The sequence below is a fragment of the Anopheles marshallii genome, chromosome X (genome assembly GCF_943734725.1).
Source record: "Anopheles marshallii chromosome X, idAnoMarsDA_429_01, whole genome shotgun sequence".
Classification (NCBI taxonomy): domain Eukaryota; kingdom Metazoa; phylum Arthropoda; class Insecta; order Diptera; family Culicidae; genus Anopheles; species Anopheles marshallii.
Window position 1 is genome coordinate 6,392,011 of NC_071325.1, and position 19,386 is coordinate 6,411,396.

The 19,386-nt window shown below is 46.7% G+C and overlaps 2 protein-coding genes across 3 annotated transcripts; one reads left to right on the forward strand and one right to left on the reverse strand.

Annotated features, from left to right (window-relative positions):
* Window positions 1–541: 541 nt before the first annotated feature.
* LOC128712374 (palmitoyltransferase ZDHHC8-like) lies at window positions 542–12,333 on the reverse strand. 2 transcript variants are annotated; one of them, XM_053807279.1, is made up of 9 exons: window positions 12,242–12,333; window positions 12,017–12,138; window positions 10,931–11,088; window positions 10,675–10,850; window positions 10,398–10,592; window positions 10,032–10,332; window positions 4,257–4,747; window positions 1,024–1,715; window positions 542–981 (listed from the first exon to the last, which is right to left on the reverse strand). In XM_053807279.1, the coding sequence occupies exons 1-9, from the start codon at window positions 12,331–12,333 to the stop codon at window positions 542–544; spliced, it is 2,667 nt and encodes an 888-aa protein (XP_053663254.1). The 2 variants fall into 2 exon arrangements, with proteins under 2 accessions (XP_053663254.1, XP_053663246.1); XM_053807271.1 differs by adding an exon at window positions 7,004–7,081 and having other exon boundaries at window positions 542–1,715.
* A 5,125-nt stretch (window positions 12,334–17,458) lies between these two features.
* On the forward strand, window positions 17,459–18,546 carry LOC128709229 (B-cell CLL/lymphoma 7 protein family member A). Its single transcript, XM_053804218.1, has 2 exons — window positions 17,459–17,984; window positions 18,428–18,546. Exons 1-2 carry the CDS (start codon window positions 17,459–17,461, stop codon window positions 18,544–18,546), a joined length of 645 nt encoding a protein of 214 aa, XP_053660193.1.
* Window positions 18,547–19,386: the final 840 nt, after the last annotated feature.

Below are 19,386 nucleotides of genomic sequence, written 5' to 3' on the forward strand. Positions count from 1 at the left end.
TATAAACATAACTAAGCTAGTGCTAGTGTGTGTATACGCGCATGGTTGTGTGTGTATGCGTGTATACATATATCTATATACACATACAAAATATAAATACACGTAATAGCAAAAAAAACCCCGGACGTGTGGAAAATGGTGGGAAGAGGGATGGGGGGGGGGGGAGAAAGAGGTGTGGATGGAAGGAGGGTTTGAGTAAGCGCTCACTGGACCTTGGCGTGTGATTGCAAATTTTGCGCACACGCGCATTGTGATGTCGCTGGTTAAGTCATTGCTTTCCCGTAGGATGGGGCGCCATTGTACCCATTACGCCTCACACTATAGCAACAGGCTTCAAATGTGCACATCCGACAGCACACACACACACACACGCTTTGTATGGAAGATAGGTAGGAGTTCCGATACCTTCAACAGCAACCTCAACCTGCGGTGGTGGTGTGCTGCAGCTGTCTGCGCATTGGAGTGCCGTGCCACGAACTAACCTCTTCCCGACTACTCCATTTAACCTAGCAGCCTTGGTGGCGCCCTCTTATAGCTCTTTCTACACTGAAATCTCGTAATTCATATCGTACACGCTGGCCCGCTGATCGGGCGGGGAGGTGGTGGTGGTGGTGGTGGAGGTGTTGTTGTTCGTTGTTGCACCACGCAACACTCCACCGCCCTGCTGTGCCGAATCACCCGGTGCAACGCCCGCTCCAACGCCGCCGCCCATCTCCATGGAGTCGGTCATCTCCAGTGCGCGCACGAACGACATGGGCCGGGTGGGGGTGGCTTTGCGCTTGATTGACGGGGACGGTGCCTGTGGACCGGTCACGCCCGGACCGTTCAATCCGACACCGGACTGCTGCTGCTGCTGGGACTGCTGCGGGTGTTGGCCTAGTAGCTGCTGCTGCTGTTGCTGCTGCTGCTGCTGGAGCGGTGGTTGGGGCGGGAAGACCGGCACACCGCCGCGCAGTGCGGGATGGTAGCTGGCGAGACCGCCTCCACCACCGAGACCACCACCGATGGTGCTGTTCGCGAGACTGTTCTGCTGCTGCTGCTGGAGCTGATACCGGGCGGCGCTCACCGTACCGAAGGGTGCCATCGATTGGGGCATCGGTTGTTGCTGCTGCTGCTGATGCGATGCTGTTGGACTGGGTGTGTTCTGGTAGACCGAGACGGACGGCTGCTGACCACCGTTCGGTTGATTGAAGCCGGGCGACGTGTCCTTCCAGAGGTAGACACCGCGCTGCGGACTGCCGGCAAGCTCCCGGATGTTGTCCGATGTCTGGTTGTTGCGGGCGTAGGACAGCTCGGCACCCTGCCGGACCAGCTCACCCTCGGACAGGTAGCGCCGCTGCGGGCTACCGTGATGATAGACGACCGAAGGGCCAGAGTTGCCGCCCCGGAGTGGTTGCTGCTGGGCCGTTTGCCCGCCCGGTCCGGCTAGCCCACCGTTATGATGTACCATCGGGTATTGCTGCTGCTGCTGCTGCTGCTGCTGCTGCTGATGGTAAGGATGTTGTGGGGGAAGACCTGATGTCTGGTGCAGTGCCATCGTCTGTGGTGGAAGCTGCTGTTGCTGCTGCTGCTGCTGTTGAGGTTGCAGGGGGAAGTCGTAGTAGTTGCCGGTCATGCTGCCACTGCCACCAAGCTGCTGTTGCTGCAGCTGGGACGGTTGGCCAACGCTGATGAAATCGGGCCTCCTCGGTTGCGTCGGTGTGCCTGGGTTCGATCTGCAAGCGCGACGCGCCGCATTGGGACGAAAAGGAATAGCGAAGAAGAAAAAAAACAAAATGGCATATATCAAGCGTTAGCGTACTCGGGATGTTGTTGTTTCGGAGCTGGTAGCACTAACTAACTTTGCTACGCGCACATAGCTCTACGGAGAGCAAGACTCAAAAGGAGAGAAAAAGAGAGAGCTCGTTTACTCGGCAGACATCACCTCAAAAGTACACTTACTCACACGCAAACCGAGTGCTATGACATATCGCCCGGCCAGTGACCAGCGTAGTACAACAGCTAGAGAGCACACACAACACACATTGACGCGCGACTCATATTGGGTGCGGGGGCCCTCTCTTCTCTCTCTCCTGCCAAAAAAACAAAACGGTAACAAACAAACGAACGCAGTATAACGAGCAAAACGAGCAAAGTACGCGCTACGCGAACAAACGAATACCAATACATTGCCCGGCAGGGACAGCCAAACAAAATGGGCACGCAATTAAAAAAAAAAACAAACACGCAAAACAACACTATACGCGCGACAGCTGACAGCTGTCAAGAGGCGACTAGCCGCTAGCAGCTCCGGGTTCGTTCCTGTGCGTTACTATTGCCTCCACTACTAGCATAAAAAAAACAGCAATTTTACGCGAATGATCCTGGGATGAAAGCCACCTGTGCCACTGTGCTCACTACTACTGCCACCGATTGCTGTACGACGCACCACAAATTTTGCTGACAGCTCTGTATCGCCACCGTACACCACTAGCGCAATATGGTTGGAAGCCGATTGAACGGGTTGAATGAACACAACAAAACAAAACTAACGAACAAACAGAGCCATTGTTAAAAGGGCGTACCACGCGTGAGGGGGGAAACGAAATTGGTAAAGAAAACGGACTCCAAAGAAAAGAAGGACTGTTCAGGGATGGTGTAAATGCTACTGATTTAGATTACTTACAACGAAAAATTTCATAATAACAGAACATAGTGCATTAATGAGAGTTTGTACAATGTGCAATGGATGTTTAAAACTGGCACCAACAATTAAATCCTGCTGGGAGTAAGTGCGGCTGCTGAGCAGTTGCAACTTAAGCGTTGCTGTAAGATCGAACGAATACCAAACAAAAAACCGTACACAGAGCATCGAAGAACATCAAACGAAAGATTTTGCACTATAAAAGATTAGCATAATACACGGCACAATTAGAGAAAGATGTATTGAAAGTAGTGCTGCGATGAATGAATCTTCCCTGAAGAGTTCTTCTAGGGTCTCGGGGGGTCAGTCAATCCATTGGGGAGTCTTTCAAATCTGACGCTTGATCATTTTTTGAAGATTTAGGAAATTTTAAGAAGGTATGGAACATTGGAAGTCCATGAATTTATGATAATTCTAGAAACTTTGAGTATTCATGACGAATTCTCAAAGGCTCACGAATCTTCAGCGTTGAGATGTGGAGTCATTCAGCTGCGTGAAGCTGGACCAGATTCATCCAATACTATTTAAAAAAAAAACTGAAATGTGCAGAAAAACAACAACTTAAAGAGTTGAGCACTGAATAGCCGATGTATCCTCTACGACGAGCGTTACTTTTTGTTTTGTGAGAAGGATAAGAAAACAACAGAAAGACAGCAAAAAAAAACACAAACGTAACTTGATAAAGGAACAAAGAGAGAGAGAGAGAGAGAGAGATAAACAAACACAAAATGGCAGGCGGGGATGTTCTTTTTTTTTTTGGTTGTTGGTTGGGGTCTTAAAAACAAAATAATGCTTTCTAAACGAGCGAAACGAGAAAACGAGCGCCTAGCGACACGAACACGTAACGGCGTTGTAACGCAAATGTGAACGAACATGTTACCCACGTGTTCCCGGTCGTGAAACGGTGGGGAAGGGGGACGGGGGCGGGTTGTTTGTAGGAGAGGCAGTAAAGAAGAGCAGAACGGGTGGTATTGTAATCTGGCAGTGTCCGCACATGTTGCAACTCTATCTAAATCAATCGAGAGGGGGGGCGGGGGGGGGGGGGGGCGGAGGGGGAGGTTGTTTCCGGTGCCGGATGTTCCACGCGGCTCGTGTGGTGGCGCAGCTGGACGTGGTAAAGGTGTGGACAAGTTGCCACCACTCGCGTCTGTCGCGAGGAACGTGGATGTGGAGAGTGTCGAGCGGAGGCAGCATCCGAGCAAATTGTCACCGTGGCTTGCCGGTGCAACACAGTGAGAGAGAGAGAGCCTGTCAGCCGCCATCTTTACGTCCACCTGTGGAGCAGGATTAGCAGGAGGAGCGTGAACAGCGTGCGATGAAAAGTGATGAGGGCAGATATGAGAATGGAAGAAATCATCAATGTACGAAGGTCGTTGTGTCATCCGCCATCTTGCGTGCCCAATACTCCACCGATAATAGTACATCTGACACATCTGAGATTTGGTATTTGGAAGCTTCCACCGCGAAGCTCCTATAATGCCGTTTTGAACCTACAGTGAAGCTCCACAGAGCATCCTCTCCTTCCGAACAAGCTTTATGAATGGGTGACTTCCGAATGTCGATGCGGACTTACCTTCGGACAGGACTGGACATGGCTAGCGGTGTGGCGACTCCGAGCGCCTTGATGCGTTGCTGCATGGTCGGTGTTGCCGAGGATGGCGGTACTCCTCCACGGGGGCCACCACTCTGTTGCTGTTGCTGCTGCTGCTGCTGCTGCTGTGACTGTATCGTGATCATCGGTGGTGGACCGCCGGGACCTCCGGGGTGGTCAGGTGACAGACCCTCCGGGGTGAAGCTGCGCGACGGATCGAGTCCCCGCTGCCGTGGATGCGGACTATGCCGCGGATGGTACATCCGCATATGCTGCTGCTGCTGCTGCTGACGGGGCGAGTCGCCCCCGCTGCCTACCTGCGACGCCATACCGACCGGTGGACCGTCCAGCGGTGGCAGGAAGAAGTTGCTCTTCGACCCGTGACGCTGCAGCGGAGGGGTCGGTTCGCAGTCCCGGCTCTGGGACGCCTGCGGTTCCATATCGATGTCGGAGCATTCGCGGCCCGGTGACAGCTGTACCGACGGGGTGGGCGGGGTTCGTGAATTAATACCGCGGAGAAGATGGGACAAAATAGTGTGGTTTTTTTTTTTGTCGGAACAGGACAAGGTAAGGTGAAAGGGGAAGAAGGAACAATAGGAAAAATGGAAGAGAAAAGCGTAAGAGAGAGAGAGAGAGAAAGAAAAAAGAGCGCGAGATATACGCGCAATCATTTTAACCTTGCCACATCGTGAACACATCGCGTGCGTAACGCGTAACGCCGGCAAACGCTTAGTAATACCCGCAAAGACAGGTAGGGCACACTTTGGGCTGCGTTTACACCGTGCGCTTCGCTACTGGTGCGATTAAAAAAACGAAACAGAGAGTAATCGTCGTGCTACAAAACACTACTGCACTAGAGCAAAGAAACGGTTCCAAAACAAACACACACACACATTCACACACACACATACACACACTTACATACATCAAAACGGGAACATCGGTGGAAAGTCATAACAGAGCATTTGGGGAACAGCCCGAACACACAAAAAAAACACAAGGACAAGACAGTTGGTTTGGACAAACACTGGATAAACTAGTATAACAGAAAGGCAATAGACAAAGAAAAATACCTACTATGTACATAGAAAAGTAATGCCGTAAAATAGTTAGACAAAGATCAACATGGTTTGCGAAATAAGCATACGTAGAAAATGGCGCAGAAAAGCAAGATGGCGGAAAGATGAATGTGGGAAGACTGGAACGAATGGAATGGCGTGTTATAGCGTTGAAGGGTACTAAGTATACCGTGTCGGTGGGATATTTAAAACCAGGTACACACACAAACACACAAGCGTTACACTCTGACATCTCATGACGCATGACAGGTGTGGACCAGGGTGTGCTACTGTTTCCACATAATTCCGAGCATTATTCTTAGAACAACGCCATTTTCGATGGTTTGCCTAAGTTAAAGTCCCAACATTTCGAGCAGGAGCATAACAACGAATAGCTTGTTCAGTGGATCGCTAAGAGCTTATCGTTACTGATAACAACTGCTGATTAGACGAAGAATGTCCAATATATAAAAAATAGATATCTCTTATAGAAAACTAGCAACAATACCCCTGCAGGGAGTTGATTACAACTGCGGCAGCCAATTCTAAACCAACCGAGCTTAAACTCAGTCCTTATTCAGCTGTAACTTCAAATGCGTCAAGAATTCCGTCCGAGGCGCAGCTTTCTGCGTCTGCGGGGAAACGCATACAGGTTCAGATTCGGTTAAACATTCTCATTACACAGCCGGAAACAATGACATAACAAATGCTAACTGCTAGTATTACACACATCCTTTACAATACAGACACGCAGAAGGCTTACGTATTAGCAGGACACGAACGAATCTGGATTGCGATGGTGGGAGGACACACTGGGACGGAACACAGAGCCAACTTACCTTTTAATGTTCGCCAAACTTGAACTTGGATTTAGACAAAAAAAAAACAAATTTGTTCCTCATTCGACTCTTTCTCTTTTTTTTTTGCTGTTGTTCCGTCACTCAACCCAACCCTCCTCGATACAATCCTTTGGCGTAAATCATAATCTTGTGTATGCTCTCTGTGCTAAACATTGTTTCGTTGGACGCCATTTTCGGAAAGGTAAAGTTGTACATTTCTCAAACATTTCAAATAATTTTTATGTTTTAGTACAAAACTAGCAACAGTTGTTAAACACAGGTGCTCGTTCCTGAGCATGAGGCAAGTAATAAGCATTTCAAACAGGCGCTTAAGAATGGATGAGCGATATATTAAATGAGATGTAATGAGATGAAAGCGTAAGTTAGGTAGGTGGGTTGCCCTGTCTGAGGAGAACTACGGATCAAAACAGTATGAAAACCGGGCTAGTAACGCTGAAGCGTAACGCAAGCGTTACGCACACCGTTACGCACACAAAAGCACAACGAAAGCAAGCATTATTCTCCCGGTGGTTTGAAGCAAAACAGAAAGCAAACGAAGCATCGCGAGAGGTATTCATGGAAATCATCGTCAACAAGCGTTAGCAACGCGATTAACCGGAAGCAATTGTTCTAGCAAACTCTACGACAAAAGCAGTAGTAGTAGCCTATAAACAGGCGCCATTACTGAAGTACTAGAAGGGCAGTAAAATGAAGAACACACACACACGGGGTGATGCGGGACAGCATAACGATAAAACCCAATGGCGCATTTTGCAACGGCGCCAGGGAAAACAAAACAGGAAAAGCACGCATTTTCCCCCTGCTTCTTTACCTCGTCAGCGGTGCCTTGCGCGAGTGCCTTTAGCGAGACGGAATGGGATGAAACGAGATGCACGTAATCCGTCGCGGACTGTTGCCGTGTTGCCGTGTGCGTGCGTACACAGAAGATGATCGTGAGAAGGGTGTAGTAGAGCGATGCGGTGAGGGAGGGTGTGAGAGTAAGACACGCACGCACACACCAAAAGAAAAAAATAGAATAGAGTTGAATTGCGTGTGCGGTGTGTTAGTGGTGTGGGTGGTAGCAGAGCAAAGTTAGAAACGTGAGGTTAGACAGCATCCGGTCGCGTTAGGTGATTGGGGAAGATTGTAGCAACCGCAATGCGAAACCCTGCCTATTAGCGATCACTTAGAGCGAAGATTAACCACCTGATGAAACGTCAGCGATAGAACAACACCAGATAATACAGCCGTACCGGAATGGAGGAATTACATTGAAAAAAATAGATATTGATAGAAATGTTTCACCGCGCGTGAGAGAGAGACAGCAAATAAATTCCCGATAGTAGAGGAAAATATGATTATGTGTAAAATTATAATTTAGTACAAGGACGGGACATGATGATGGTGAATGTAAAATCATTACACAACAAAAGATGCATAATTAATACACAAAAGCAAAAGAAAACGGGAAAAAGAGATAGGAAAGGAAGAGAGAAAGAGAAATAGAGAAAGAGAGAAAGAAGGAAGAAAAAAACATAAGACACAGAAATAATACTTATACCTATAAACGGTGTAAGTGTATTGCTTCCCAATCGGTGCCACACCGCAGGATTAAGTCCTAACGCCCGGAAAGTATGCAATGGACGAGCATTGCTTCCGTGTATTGAAAGCTTTTGGGGTTAAAAATTGGGTTAACACACTGTCTACCAGCAACCTTGCATAGCAACCATCCATTCAAAAGCAATTGTATGAAACTAAATAATTGCATACTTTCACCCAATTATAGCAAAGAAGTGTGGGGAGAAGCAATACACTAATGCCCTTCTAAACACTGCCCATGTTGCGTGTGTTGCCACATGAGAAACTTTTTTTTTGATGGTTTTGTTTTTGCTAACATGAGGGCTGTATATTTTTTTGTTTCTTTTCTTATATAGTGTCTAGTCTGTAAAAAAAAAACCTTACTTAGTCTAATGCGCAGTAAGAATGATGTCTAGTGTTACTGTTTCCTTTTCCTGAGTACCGCCGAATAGTACGGATACCTAGACTAGTTGGAAGCTGGAATGTATGCAGATGCGTTGCACCAACAGTTTTTCGTTTTGGGCGTATTTTTTGCTTAATTACTTCTAAATGTTTCTATCTTTTCGCCTACTCTGATGCTTTACTAAATTTTGTTCTATACATCTTGCTATACGTACGTCGTTTCATTCGGCGGAGTCTGTTTTCGCAGCGTGCGTGCTTGTGTTTGGTTGGTCCGTTGTTCCTTGAGAGATCGAACGACGGAAAACACCAAACACTGAGAACATATAATGCGCAATCAAACAAAACAAAAACATGGCCTAACATCAACACGCTTAAAGAGAAAATCAAAGCTACAATTTCTTCCCTAAAACCTGCCAGTCCATTCGGTGCGAAACCGTTTCGGGACCGTTCTGTACTATCTATTCTAGCCTTACATTCTATGCTTCCGTCTGGGGACGTCTTTGCAGGTGATGGACGTGATGCGCTCAGTACTTGCTCAGCACAACAATTAAAAAAAAAACGTGAGAGACGTTGAATGGAACGGAAGATGGATGTTGTTGAATCTTTCCCTCCCTCCCTCTCTCTCTCTCTCTCTTTTTTCTCTTTCTGTTTCTCCCTGTCTCGCTCGACACGCACATCCGCCAAACACACTATCGCTCTGTCAACTGAGGTCGCAAAATCGATGCGCGCGTGTGTAGGTGTGTTTGTGTATGGAATGAATAAGGAAAACGGGCGGGCGGCCAGGTGTCACATCCGGTAATTGAAAGGTGTTTGGAAAACAGGGGGCGGGGAAGGAAGGTTTATGGAAAAGTGGAATAATAAAAAAGAAAAAGAAATAAAATAAAATAAAAACAACAACAACACTCGGACAGAGCAGGAAAGGGTGTATGTATTTGTGTGTTTGGGGGAGGAAAAAGGTAATAAGATAAAAAATATATATACACAAATGAAAGAAAATCGTTAGGAAAACAAACCTAAAGAGCGAGCAAGTCGAAGAGTAACAGAAAAAGGGTACACATAGTATTGCAAGAATAAAAGCAAACTTAATCGAAAGCCACCCGATAGTGGACACGGTTAGCCCAAGCGACGGGAACCATCCAGCGCACACGCACACCTACACATTAGCAGGGCACGTGTATGCTGCTGGTGTTTTAAAATGCACACATACACAGGAAATTGCAGATCAGATTAAGCGGAAGATTTGCTTTTTTTAACGTCCAACAGAGAGTAATTAGTAAACACCGGTAAGACCACAGACACCTATAGCCGAATAGGAGGGGGATGTGTCAGACGGAAAGGGAAACGAACAAAGCTCAGACACTCCGGGTTCCATTATTTTACCCGACGGATGTAAAATTGTGAAAAAGGGGGTCGAAGGAAACCGGAAAACCCTTAGACTTAGATTAAAAGTAAGAGACCAGCAAGAGGAACACAGATAATGATAATATAAGAGTAGGACAATAGAGAAAGACAGTAGAGAGACGGCAGAAGGAAGAGGAGTTTAAAGACAATTTTGTAGTTGAATTAGTTTAGGCGTAATAACTTAATTCGTGGCAATGTGTGGCTAATGGTATCATTTTTCTTTTTTGTTTATGCGCGGTCACACATATGTCATATTTGTTTGTTTTTGTAACCGACACCACAGTCTTCCATGTTTATGGCTGGATATTCTTTGGTTTTCTCGCTAAAATATTGCCATATATGTTTAAAGTACTTCACTCGCCACGTATTAAGTTAATAGCCTATTAGTACTATCTATCACACAGGAACAGAACAGTGGGGTTTTTGGAAAAAAATACAGTAACGTATAATAAAGAAACAAAGCCAAACATTCTACGCACCTTACTGTAATGACTGGATCCAACTGTACGTATACCGTGACCATTTCCATGATCCATATAGGTTTTTACCTGCGTGTGCCGGTTATTATCGTAGATGCCACCGCCCTGATTCAATGCCTGCTGTTGCTGCTGCTGCTGTTGCTGAGTGCCGGGACCGCTGTTCGGCATATGCCGGCGGCCCGAACCGGCAGCATCATTACCACCACCACCACCGCCGGGACCACCGTCATTGGTGATGGTGCTGATCGATTGGTTTTCCTTGTTCGAACGGCGGGCCACGTACTTTTGTGGTTTGAGCAAGCTAAAAAACAAAACCATACACCGTAAATTAGGTCCGGCTGGCAGGAGGGGTTTCACGTCCCTTACCTCGGGTACTGTGGTCCGCACTGGGTGTAGCAACAGTTGTTCCAGCAGCCGCGCGAAAATGGATTGTAACCGCCCTTAAACTTTCCGGTCACCTGCTCGTTTGTGGTGCGACCGCGCGAAACCAGCACCATATGGAAACCGGTCAGTCCGAATATCGGAATGGCGAGCAGCGTCACGATGGCCATCAAAATCATGCTACAAAAGAGCAATATCCCCGTTAAAGATAAGTTTGCAAACGCGCAAAAGATTGGGAAATAGGAGGTTTGTGCACACGTACGCCACGATTGGTTCCACCTCGGTCAGCTTGTCCTTTTCCTTGTGCAGCACGTACACGAGCGAGAGTGAAAATATGCTCAGCATGTGCACCGAAAGCGAGATGAGGAAGAAGAAGAAGAACCGATAGTTACGCCGTCCGATGCAGTTGTTCACCCAAGGGCAGTGATGATCGAACGTCTGGTGGGTGGGAGATAGACGGAAATTTAATGATTAGCATTGAAGTAACTGACAAACAGCATCAGATAGCAACAACACACCTCGATGCAGTGATTGCACACGGAGCAATGGGAGCAGCGTGGCGGTCGGTAGAATTTACACGTGACGCACCATTTCATTCGCACCGTAATACCATTAATTTCGGCATTTTTGTACAGTGGCGCACGGAATTCGTCCTCTCGATCTTCGTCCGGTGGTGCTGTTTGGTACATGCAAAGAAAAAAGTAACGTGACGTAGAGATTAGGTCTGTTGCTGGAACTGTTTTATCTATAATAAACTTTCCTAGCTACAGTTATAGCTCATTTTTAAATTCATCTGTTTCTACTATAAGAACACTGAGGATTCAACTCCCAATTAGACTTCCGATTCGAAACAAGATTAGACCAGAAAACCAGCTTTCACTGCGAAGATCTTGAAAATCACATCTCCAAAATCGTTTAAAATGCAAAACTCTCCTCTGCTTTTGAAGTCAAATCTAATTGCGCAGCATCAAAATCATACCAGCAAGGTTATTGCTAAGGTACCTAGATGGTACCTGATGTCTGGTATCATATAATAGTAACTAAAAAGACTTGTACTCAACTAATAACTGATAGAAGTAAGCTATGACAATCAAAAAGTTTGTTAACCCTGTAGTAAAATTATATCAGGGGTTTTTACCAATTTATGATACAATGTTCCACCTGATCACTTAATCTAATGTTTGTATATAGAGCTCTCGTCGTATCGAATGAATAATTCTAGAATTTGACGACTAAATAGATTTTGCTGACAAAACTGTTTCAAATGGACGTCAAATTTGTCGAACCTCTGTCAATTATGTACAAAATACCCAGCAATAGCAATAGCAATATGAATATATATCTGAATTAAATATACTCAACATCAGCGTAGAGGACTTGCGGAGTTCTAAGTAGCTAACAAGATCAGGAAGAATACATACATACATCAAACGTCCCTAAATGAGCTTCCTCCCGCAGTCTCGTGCATCGACATTCCGCTCAATATTTCAAAGCTCCATAAATCGAGCCTGGTACACAGACTTTATCTAATCTCACAACTTTATCTAATCTCTCTACTTCTTTGACATCACAAACGCGCACGGCTATCCTTCTCGTGATCTTACCCTTCGGGATAACGCCTGGGTCCATAAACGTTGCCAGCGTAAAGTTGGCTATGACGAAGAACGTGATGACGGCCTGGTACGCCGGTACCCATGGATGCCGTTGGATGTAAAACTGGCGACATCTAGAAAGGAACAGAAGTTTGTGGATGAGAAAGGACCCAAAGTTTCCGGGATATAACATTAGAAACGGGCTTAGTAATCGAGCCGGTGATGAAGATTACTCACGGGTACCAGAAGAACAGGAAGGTGGTGCTTAGCAGCAGGGTCCAGGCGAAGGTGGCTGGGATATATCTCGTTTTAACGTCACATTTCGGCATTTTCGCTGTAACCTTCCGCTCGTACCACTAGAGCTTTTGATTGATTGATAAACGCGGAGATCTCTTTGTTCTTTCGTTTGTTTCGGGTGCTCCGCTTCTGATTGATTGTTGCGGGGTTAGGATTTTTTTTTTTCACTGGAACATTCGCGTCGTCATGGAGTGATTTTGGTGGCGCGTCCCGCTACTGGCGACGTATTCTACCTGTACTCTTCGGGTTCGTCTGTTTCGCCGCGTGTGGATGGGTGATGTGATGTGCGCGAGTGTATACGTTGATGGTCGCAGAACTTTTGCCCCTGGTCAAAGGTGTTGGACGCAAAATGGATTGGATAGCGGAACGAAATCGCAATACTGATAGCTGAGGCAAACTGTGTTCCGTTCCTCTTGCACTAGTGGATTCTTGTGGTGGTCGTGAGGCGCTTAAAAATCCCTATCTCACACACGTTTTATCACTCCAGTTCCAGAAATCAGCAACAATCTTCTTCGAACCAGAGTTAAACCGTCTGCATTTGATGGACGATGGATGGATACGTTCCACGTTTCGGAACGATACCCTACACGGCGGGGAATATAAAGAAAACGAAAAGCGTGTAAGTGTCGTGCGAATAGCAGCAAAGCAGGAGTTCAATGGTCTGGTGTTCGATTTTCAGAAACAGATCAAAGACAGGGCGCTCTCCTGTTGCACATAACGTTGCTCTGCATTCCCCCCACCTGCCCCATCAGGGCCTTGTACATCTCCATAAAATACAGCCTATACACTAGCGACTGGAATTGTGCGTTTTTTTTCCTTATTTTTCCCAAAAGCGCCAAACCACCCACGGGTAAAAATTTTCAATCGCAAACAACAACAACAAAAAGAATTCTTCCCCAAAAACCCAACTCCGCTCACGCAAACTGGAAAACCGCATACGCTCCTTCTCACACACATCTACACCCACGCATAACTTCCACGCACACACACGCACACACAGGTGCGCCCGCGCGCATACACCCAACAATTACAACAGGAAGCAGCTGTCGATGTAGGAGTAGTTGACGTATTGAATTGTTTCTGTGCGTGAATTATAATTTTCGTGTCACTAGCCTCCCTCCCTTCCCTCTTCATTCCTCCAGTTCTTGCTTTGCAGACCCTTCACACACACAGACAGAGAGAGTAACTCGTGTTTAACTTTGTTACACGGCACTTGTGCGCTGTTTATGTCCACTTGTGTGCTCCCATTTCCGCGTTGCGTGATAATTTTTCACACAGTCCACTCACACACGCACCGAAGGCAAGGGATTTTCCTGCACACATCCACACCTCTCACGCATGCCCTCCGTCTTCACACGTGTGTGAATTCCAATTTTGGGGAAATTAGTTTTTTTTCACTCACGGCACTCTGTTCATAATGTTCAGCACACTCGATATGTCTTTAACTATTTTCTTATTGCCTTTTCTTATTTGTTTCGATTTTTCATCCTTTGTTGCTATTAGAAGCTTTTCTTTTTTATCTTCCAACTGACAAAGCGAGAGAAAGAGAAAGAAATGCTCCGACCGTTTTCTCCACAAAGTGAGCTTCAGTGAAAAAGAGTGAGAAGAAACGTCTCATTCATGTGCGTAAGATGACAGTTCAAGCAGCAGAAAGATTTAACTGATTAAAAAAAAAATAAGTACACACTTTGAAACGCACGCACACACCAAAGGAAACTTATAAAACTCTTTTACCATTTAAAAGAACGCACATAAAATCAACCTTCCTTCTACGTACATTATTCATAAAGACAGTGGTGACTCAAGGAAATGGGTGTGTATATGTGGGGGAGAACCTTATAAGGAAGGCTTAAACGCAAAGAAAGAGGGCACCATCCCCCCGGCGTTACACACCCATCACGAGAGGCGAAAAAAAAACACCCTTTCCTTTTGTCCACTCCATTCCCACCATCTTGTAAGACAAAAAAGGAAGTGTTGATATGGTTGATTGCGCCCATAAGTGTGGATATGCACTCGTTGCTCATCCACCCGGGGTGGGTGATGAGGAGCAATAAAAAAAAAACGATTCTTCACCAACCGCCAACCCCTTTTGTTTTCCTGTACCGAACGTTTGATTTGATATTTTGTTGTTTCTGCCCATCGAGGCGGAACGTCCGCTTAAGAATGATGTACACGATAATAATGTGATAACGCAATAAAAAATACCTAAAATTGCACGCAACACACACGCGTGAAAGAGAGAAAACCACTATCATATCAACCACAGTGCTGTGTGTGAAGGGATTTTTTAATTTTTGCACAAATCATTATCACACACACACACGGACACGCAACGAAGTTACGCACAGTGGGTAAACCTGGCGGAATGAGTTTTCTTTTCCGCCTTTTTTTTCCTTGCAGTACTCCCTTTCGGAATGTGCACCCGTTCGTGTGTGTATGTGTGTTTTTACTTTACCCTTTTTCTTTAAGCTTTTGCCACACAAAAACAGATCGAACGATCGATGGTGTGGTGATGTGTGTGCGTATATACCACACAGTGCGTCTGCACAGTGGTAATGGCAAAGCGATTTTTCCATATTCTATTTTGCAATTTTCCACCATCTCAAAATCTCGCACAGGAAAAGCAGGGTTATTTTTTATCCCATTTTTCACTGATGGAAGTTTTCCCGTTCGTTCCCATCTTTCTCTCCCTCTCTCTCTCTCTTTCGTTTTCTCACACAAACACACATGCACACATGGTTCGTGCCTTTTCCAACTCTTGTTGATTGTTCTCCTTGCTGTTTTCCGCCACGCGGTACACAACCATTGTACCGCACGGGAAACCACTCAGATACAGGTGTGCACAACAAACACAGCAACAACAATGACGACAACGACACAGCCACACGCACGCACGCACGTGTAACGTTGGATGGCCGTGAAAAAAGGGAGTTCTCACCCGTCTCTGCTCCGGTTGTTGCGGGCTGGCTGGCTGACTGATTGCTCCTCGTTGTCCGTTTGATGGGTGTGAGTGTGTGCCGTTGGTGACGAACCGCTCAAGAGGATCGCGATCCCATGGCGGCGATTGATACACATACGCACGCACACAACACACGGCAGCAGCAAACACGCACGCACGCACGCACAACTGGTTTACAACTTGACACTAGGCTCTAATTACATACACACACTGTGCCGTTTCGTTTGCCTCTTCGTCCAATACTGCTGCCTTTCTTTCCGGTCCCGTCCAGTGTCTCCGGGTGCTATTTAGCTCTTGATGGCCCACTTTTCGTTCTCGTTCACGAACCGTGCTTGTTTTTTTTTGTGTACCGTGTTTTCGTATTTTCCTGCTTGCCTGGCACACCGTCGCACGGGCAAAATGGTCGTGACTCTCTGACCAGGCAACCCCAGCACCGAGCGAGGAAAATTTCAATGGCCGTCTGTACGGGCAGAGATAGGCCAGAGAGCGTGTTCGACGCTCAGATAGTCGGACAGAACGGAACGGTACGATACGAGTGTGCGATTTGTTTGCGTGCGACAGTAAGGAAAAGATGCGTACGGGGCGATTCAAAAAGTAAAAGAAAGATAAAAGAGAGCGAGAGAGTAATTTCGCGTGCGCATCTCATCCCGAGCAAGCTGTCAAAAAAGATATTGCATGCGTGACAGTAGCTTTTAGACGTCAGCTAGCACCTGAACAGTGCGTATAAACAAGCATAAAATTCAATAAACCTCAATTTAAAAAAAAACATTTTCTGACTTTTAGTTTAAATAAATAATAATAAAATAAACAACAGAAATAAATTTACATTTATTCGCCAGCATCGTTTATCGAGAAAGGTAGCTGTAGAAGTTTGTGGTGCACATATTAAGCTCGATATCCCGATTTGAATCTGAATCAGTTTCACCCAATACTGGTTCGCTGGATGTGCCGTGTGTTGAAATATTTCACGAAGGTTATTTTAGTGGGGAAAAATTACTCTCCGTACAAAACAACGCAGCACAGACACACCGTCCGCACACGGAGCGAGAGCAAACATTCGGAATCGATGCATCTATTCCATCTCATCCTGCTCACCGTTCGGCAAGCATGCTCGAGATTGTGTGAGCGAAAGGCGCACACCAGCGTTCGCCGATTTCTCGCGCTCGCTTGCACTCATGCATCTGTACCGCTATCCTTGCTTCGCTTGCGCTTCGACAGCACTCATCCCTTCTTGCTTCCGCTACCACCCGAATAACCAATACGCACATTTTTTCCAACGGCGTCCGGGATTGTTGTGTGTGTCCATCGCGAAATCTCCATCTTTGAAACTTTCGGTCCGCCATCGCCACGAGCATATAAACGCCCCTGGTAGCCGTGCTGTGTCGTGAACAGTTCCGGTGTGTGTAGTTTTATTTAGTTAGACGATTTTTTTTCCGGTGACCGATTGCACAGAACTCGGAACCTATTTGTGATCCGTGTGTGCCCTGACGAATGGCGTCCGCGGTCAGAACGCATCATCATTAACCGAGGCGCTCTCTCTGGCACAAAAGTTCATAAGCGTGTGACGTTTTTTTTGGTTTTCGAGAAAAGGCAGATGGCTTCCATCGGCAGCAACAACACCACGGTAGCTTTCAGTGGGCAGTGAGCCGAAGGACCACTCTGTTACACGATCAAACCGTACGCAATCTCAACCACCAAACCCTCGGGGGCGCTGGAAAGCGGTTCCGGAATAATTGAATCGAACGTTTGCTCCACAATCAAAACACACAAACACTCAAGTCAAGGAACCGATTCAGCAGGGACGGTTCTTCCATCCCACCCACCCACACCTTACCCCTGCTCCTGGCTAGCGTCCGAGAACGAGTTAACACCACACGAAGGTAAGCAAATATTTCCATTGCACTACCGTTGCGCCATTTTGTTTAATGTGAAACCTCTTTTTGTACCATTTCCACAGGGTGCAACAACGACAAATGCAGCAGAAAATTGTCACTACGGGCGAAAGCTTGAAGAGAAGTTTGCGACTGTACTGAATCAGAAACATTGCTCTCCCCTTGTGCAACAGCTGTTGACCTCGGCCGTCTCATTCCCTTACCTCCTCTCGTCGTACCGTACCGCGTCAAGCAATCGTGCGTACCACCGGTACCCGGGCGAACGAGACAACAACGACGGCGACGACGGCGGCGCTGACGAGGCGGATGGTGGGCGTGGTGGTGAAGGAGAAGGGCAGCAGCGGCAGCAGCACCGGCTCGACGATGTCGCGCAGCGTACGGGCGGAAACGCGCGCCAGCAAGAAGGATGACGTGAAGAAGCTAATGCTGTCGATGGATCGCGTCCGGCACTGGGAGAAGAAGTGGGTCACGATCGGCGAAACGTCGATGAAGATCTACAAATGGGTACCGATCTCGACGAACGATAAGAAAAAACCGGGCACGAGCGGGGCGGCGGGCGGTGGTGGTACGGGTGGTGCATCAACAACGACGGGCACGACCAGTGCGACCACCGGCAAGACAACCGGACCGGATGGGCAAACGAATGGACAGTCGGGTAGTGGGCCGGGTGGACAGGTGAACGGTGGCAGCACCGCATCCGTCACCACGAACGGTAACAGCAACAGTAGCGAAAACAAGGAAAACAACATTAGAAAGCAACTGCCACCGCCACCAACCGGTACCGATTCCAACTCGAACTCCAACTTTGGGCTAGCAGAAGACTCTAACACATGTAAGCGACTGTTATGATTTAGATAGGGCGACATTCACACCATGGGTGGAAATTTATGAATCCTCCTAGCATAATCGGAAGGTCTTCACTGTCGAAACCTAGCTGTACTTGGGTTGTTCTGTATGTATAAGAGTTCTTATTTCAAACGCTTAAACATAACAACATCACTCCAATGCGGACCAATCCCCCGTACACAGTACTGATTATCCCGCTTCGGGTTAAATGAAGTCAAACAAAGCCAGGAATGGCAGGCTTAGACCTGCTGAGGTTGTTTTGTTGATAAAGAGGAAACATAACATAGCCATGAAATCGTGTGATACCTTAGAGATTCAAACTATGTCTATGAGGAGTCGTGGAACTTTGAGGAATTCTCAACGATTCACGATTTTTCCCCCAAACCACTACTCACACACAACGCTTTCTGCTCTCTTCTCGTTGTACAGGTTTCTCCATCGTGAGTGATTCGCAGGGCGCAACCGACTTTGTGTCGAACATGTTCTCGGAGGACTCCAACTCCCAGGGTAGTGATAGCGCGCAACCGAAGCGGATGAAAACGGAGTAGAGCGTGCGCCCACAAACGACGACGGGTGGGCACTACTGGGCCCCACCCCCCAGCGCACGGAAACTATATACCTACACCCGTCCCCATATTTCTCATCCTTTCTTTGCAAACCCGAAACGCAAACACCAGCGCTAAGGCAACACCTCAAGCGGCCCAGCTCCAAGCGGTAAGGAAGAGGAGTTTAGTGAAGGATGCAGGTTTTGCAAGGGCAAACACAAAAGAAAAACATATATGTACAAAGCGCTCATTTAACATTCAGGCCCAAGGGTGTGGAGAAAAGGCGAAGAAGAAATCTATTTCTTAATTAATCACACAAACCCCCACACACACACACGCACACGTACACGTGTGACATAGAGCAAGGATGAGAAAGCCAGGGACGATAGACGCTTAAAAATGGTAGCTTTTAAGGACGGAAGTTTACGTTTTCTTTTTCCATCCCATTATTAATTATTGTGTTTACAAACAAGGAGAAATGATCTTGTTTGGATTTTTTCCTCGCCGGAATAGTTTTTTTTTTTTTGCTTTTCCGCGTACTGCTTCTCTTTACCAAGCTATTTCATTTAGATAGGTTAGGATATATTTCATATAATTATGTTTTTCTTTGTAAATGAATTTTTCCTTTATCGTGAACAAAAACACTCACTCACAACCACACATAAACAGTTTCACCTTCTTATTGGTAGTATTTGTAGAGCGTATCGATTAACGGAAAGGAACGCAAAATTTAACGTATAAAGACAAATGTTTAGACCTTTACGTTGATTGTTAGTGATTTTTGGGTTTTGTTTGTTTTGGAGACATGGTAGGAGCATGATGAAACCGGGTTTGCGAACGGAA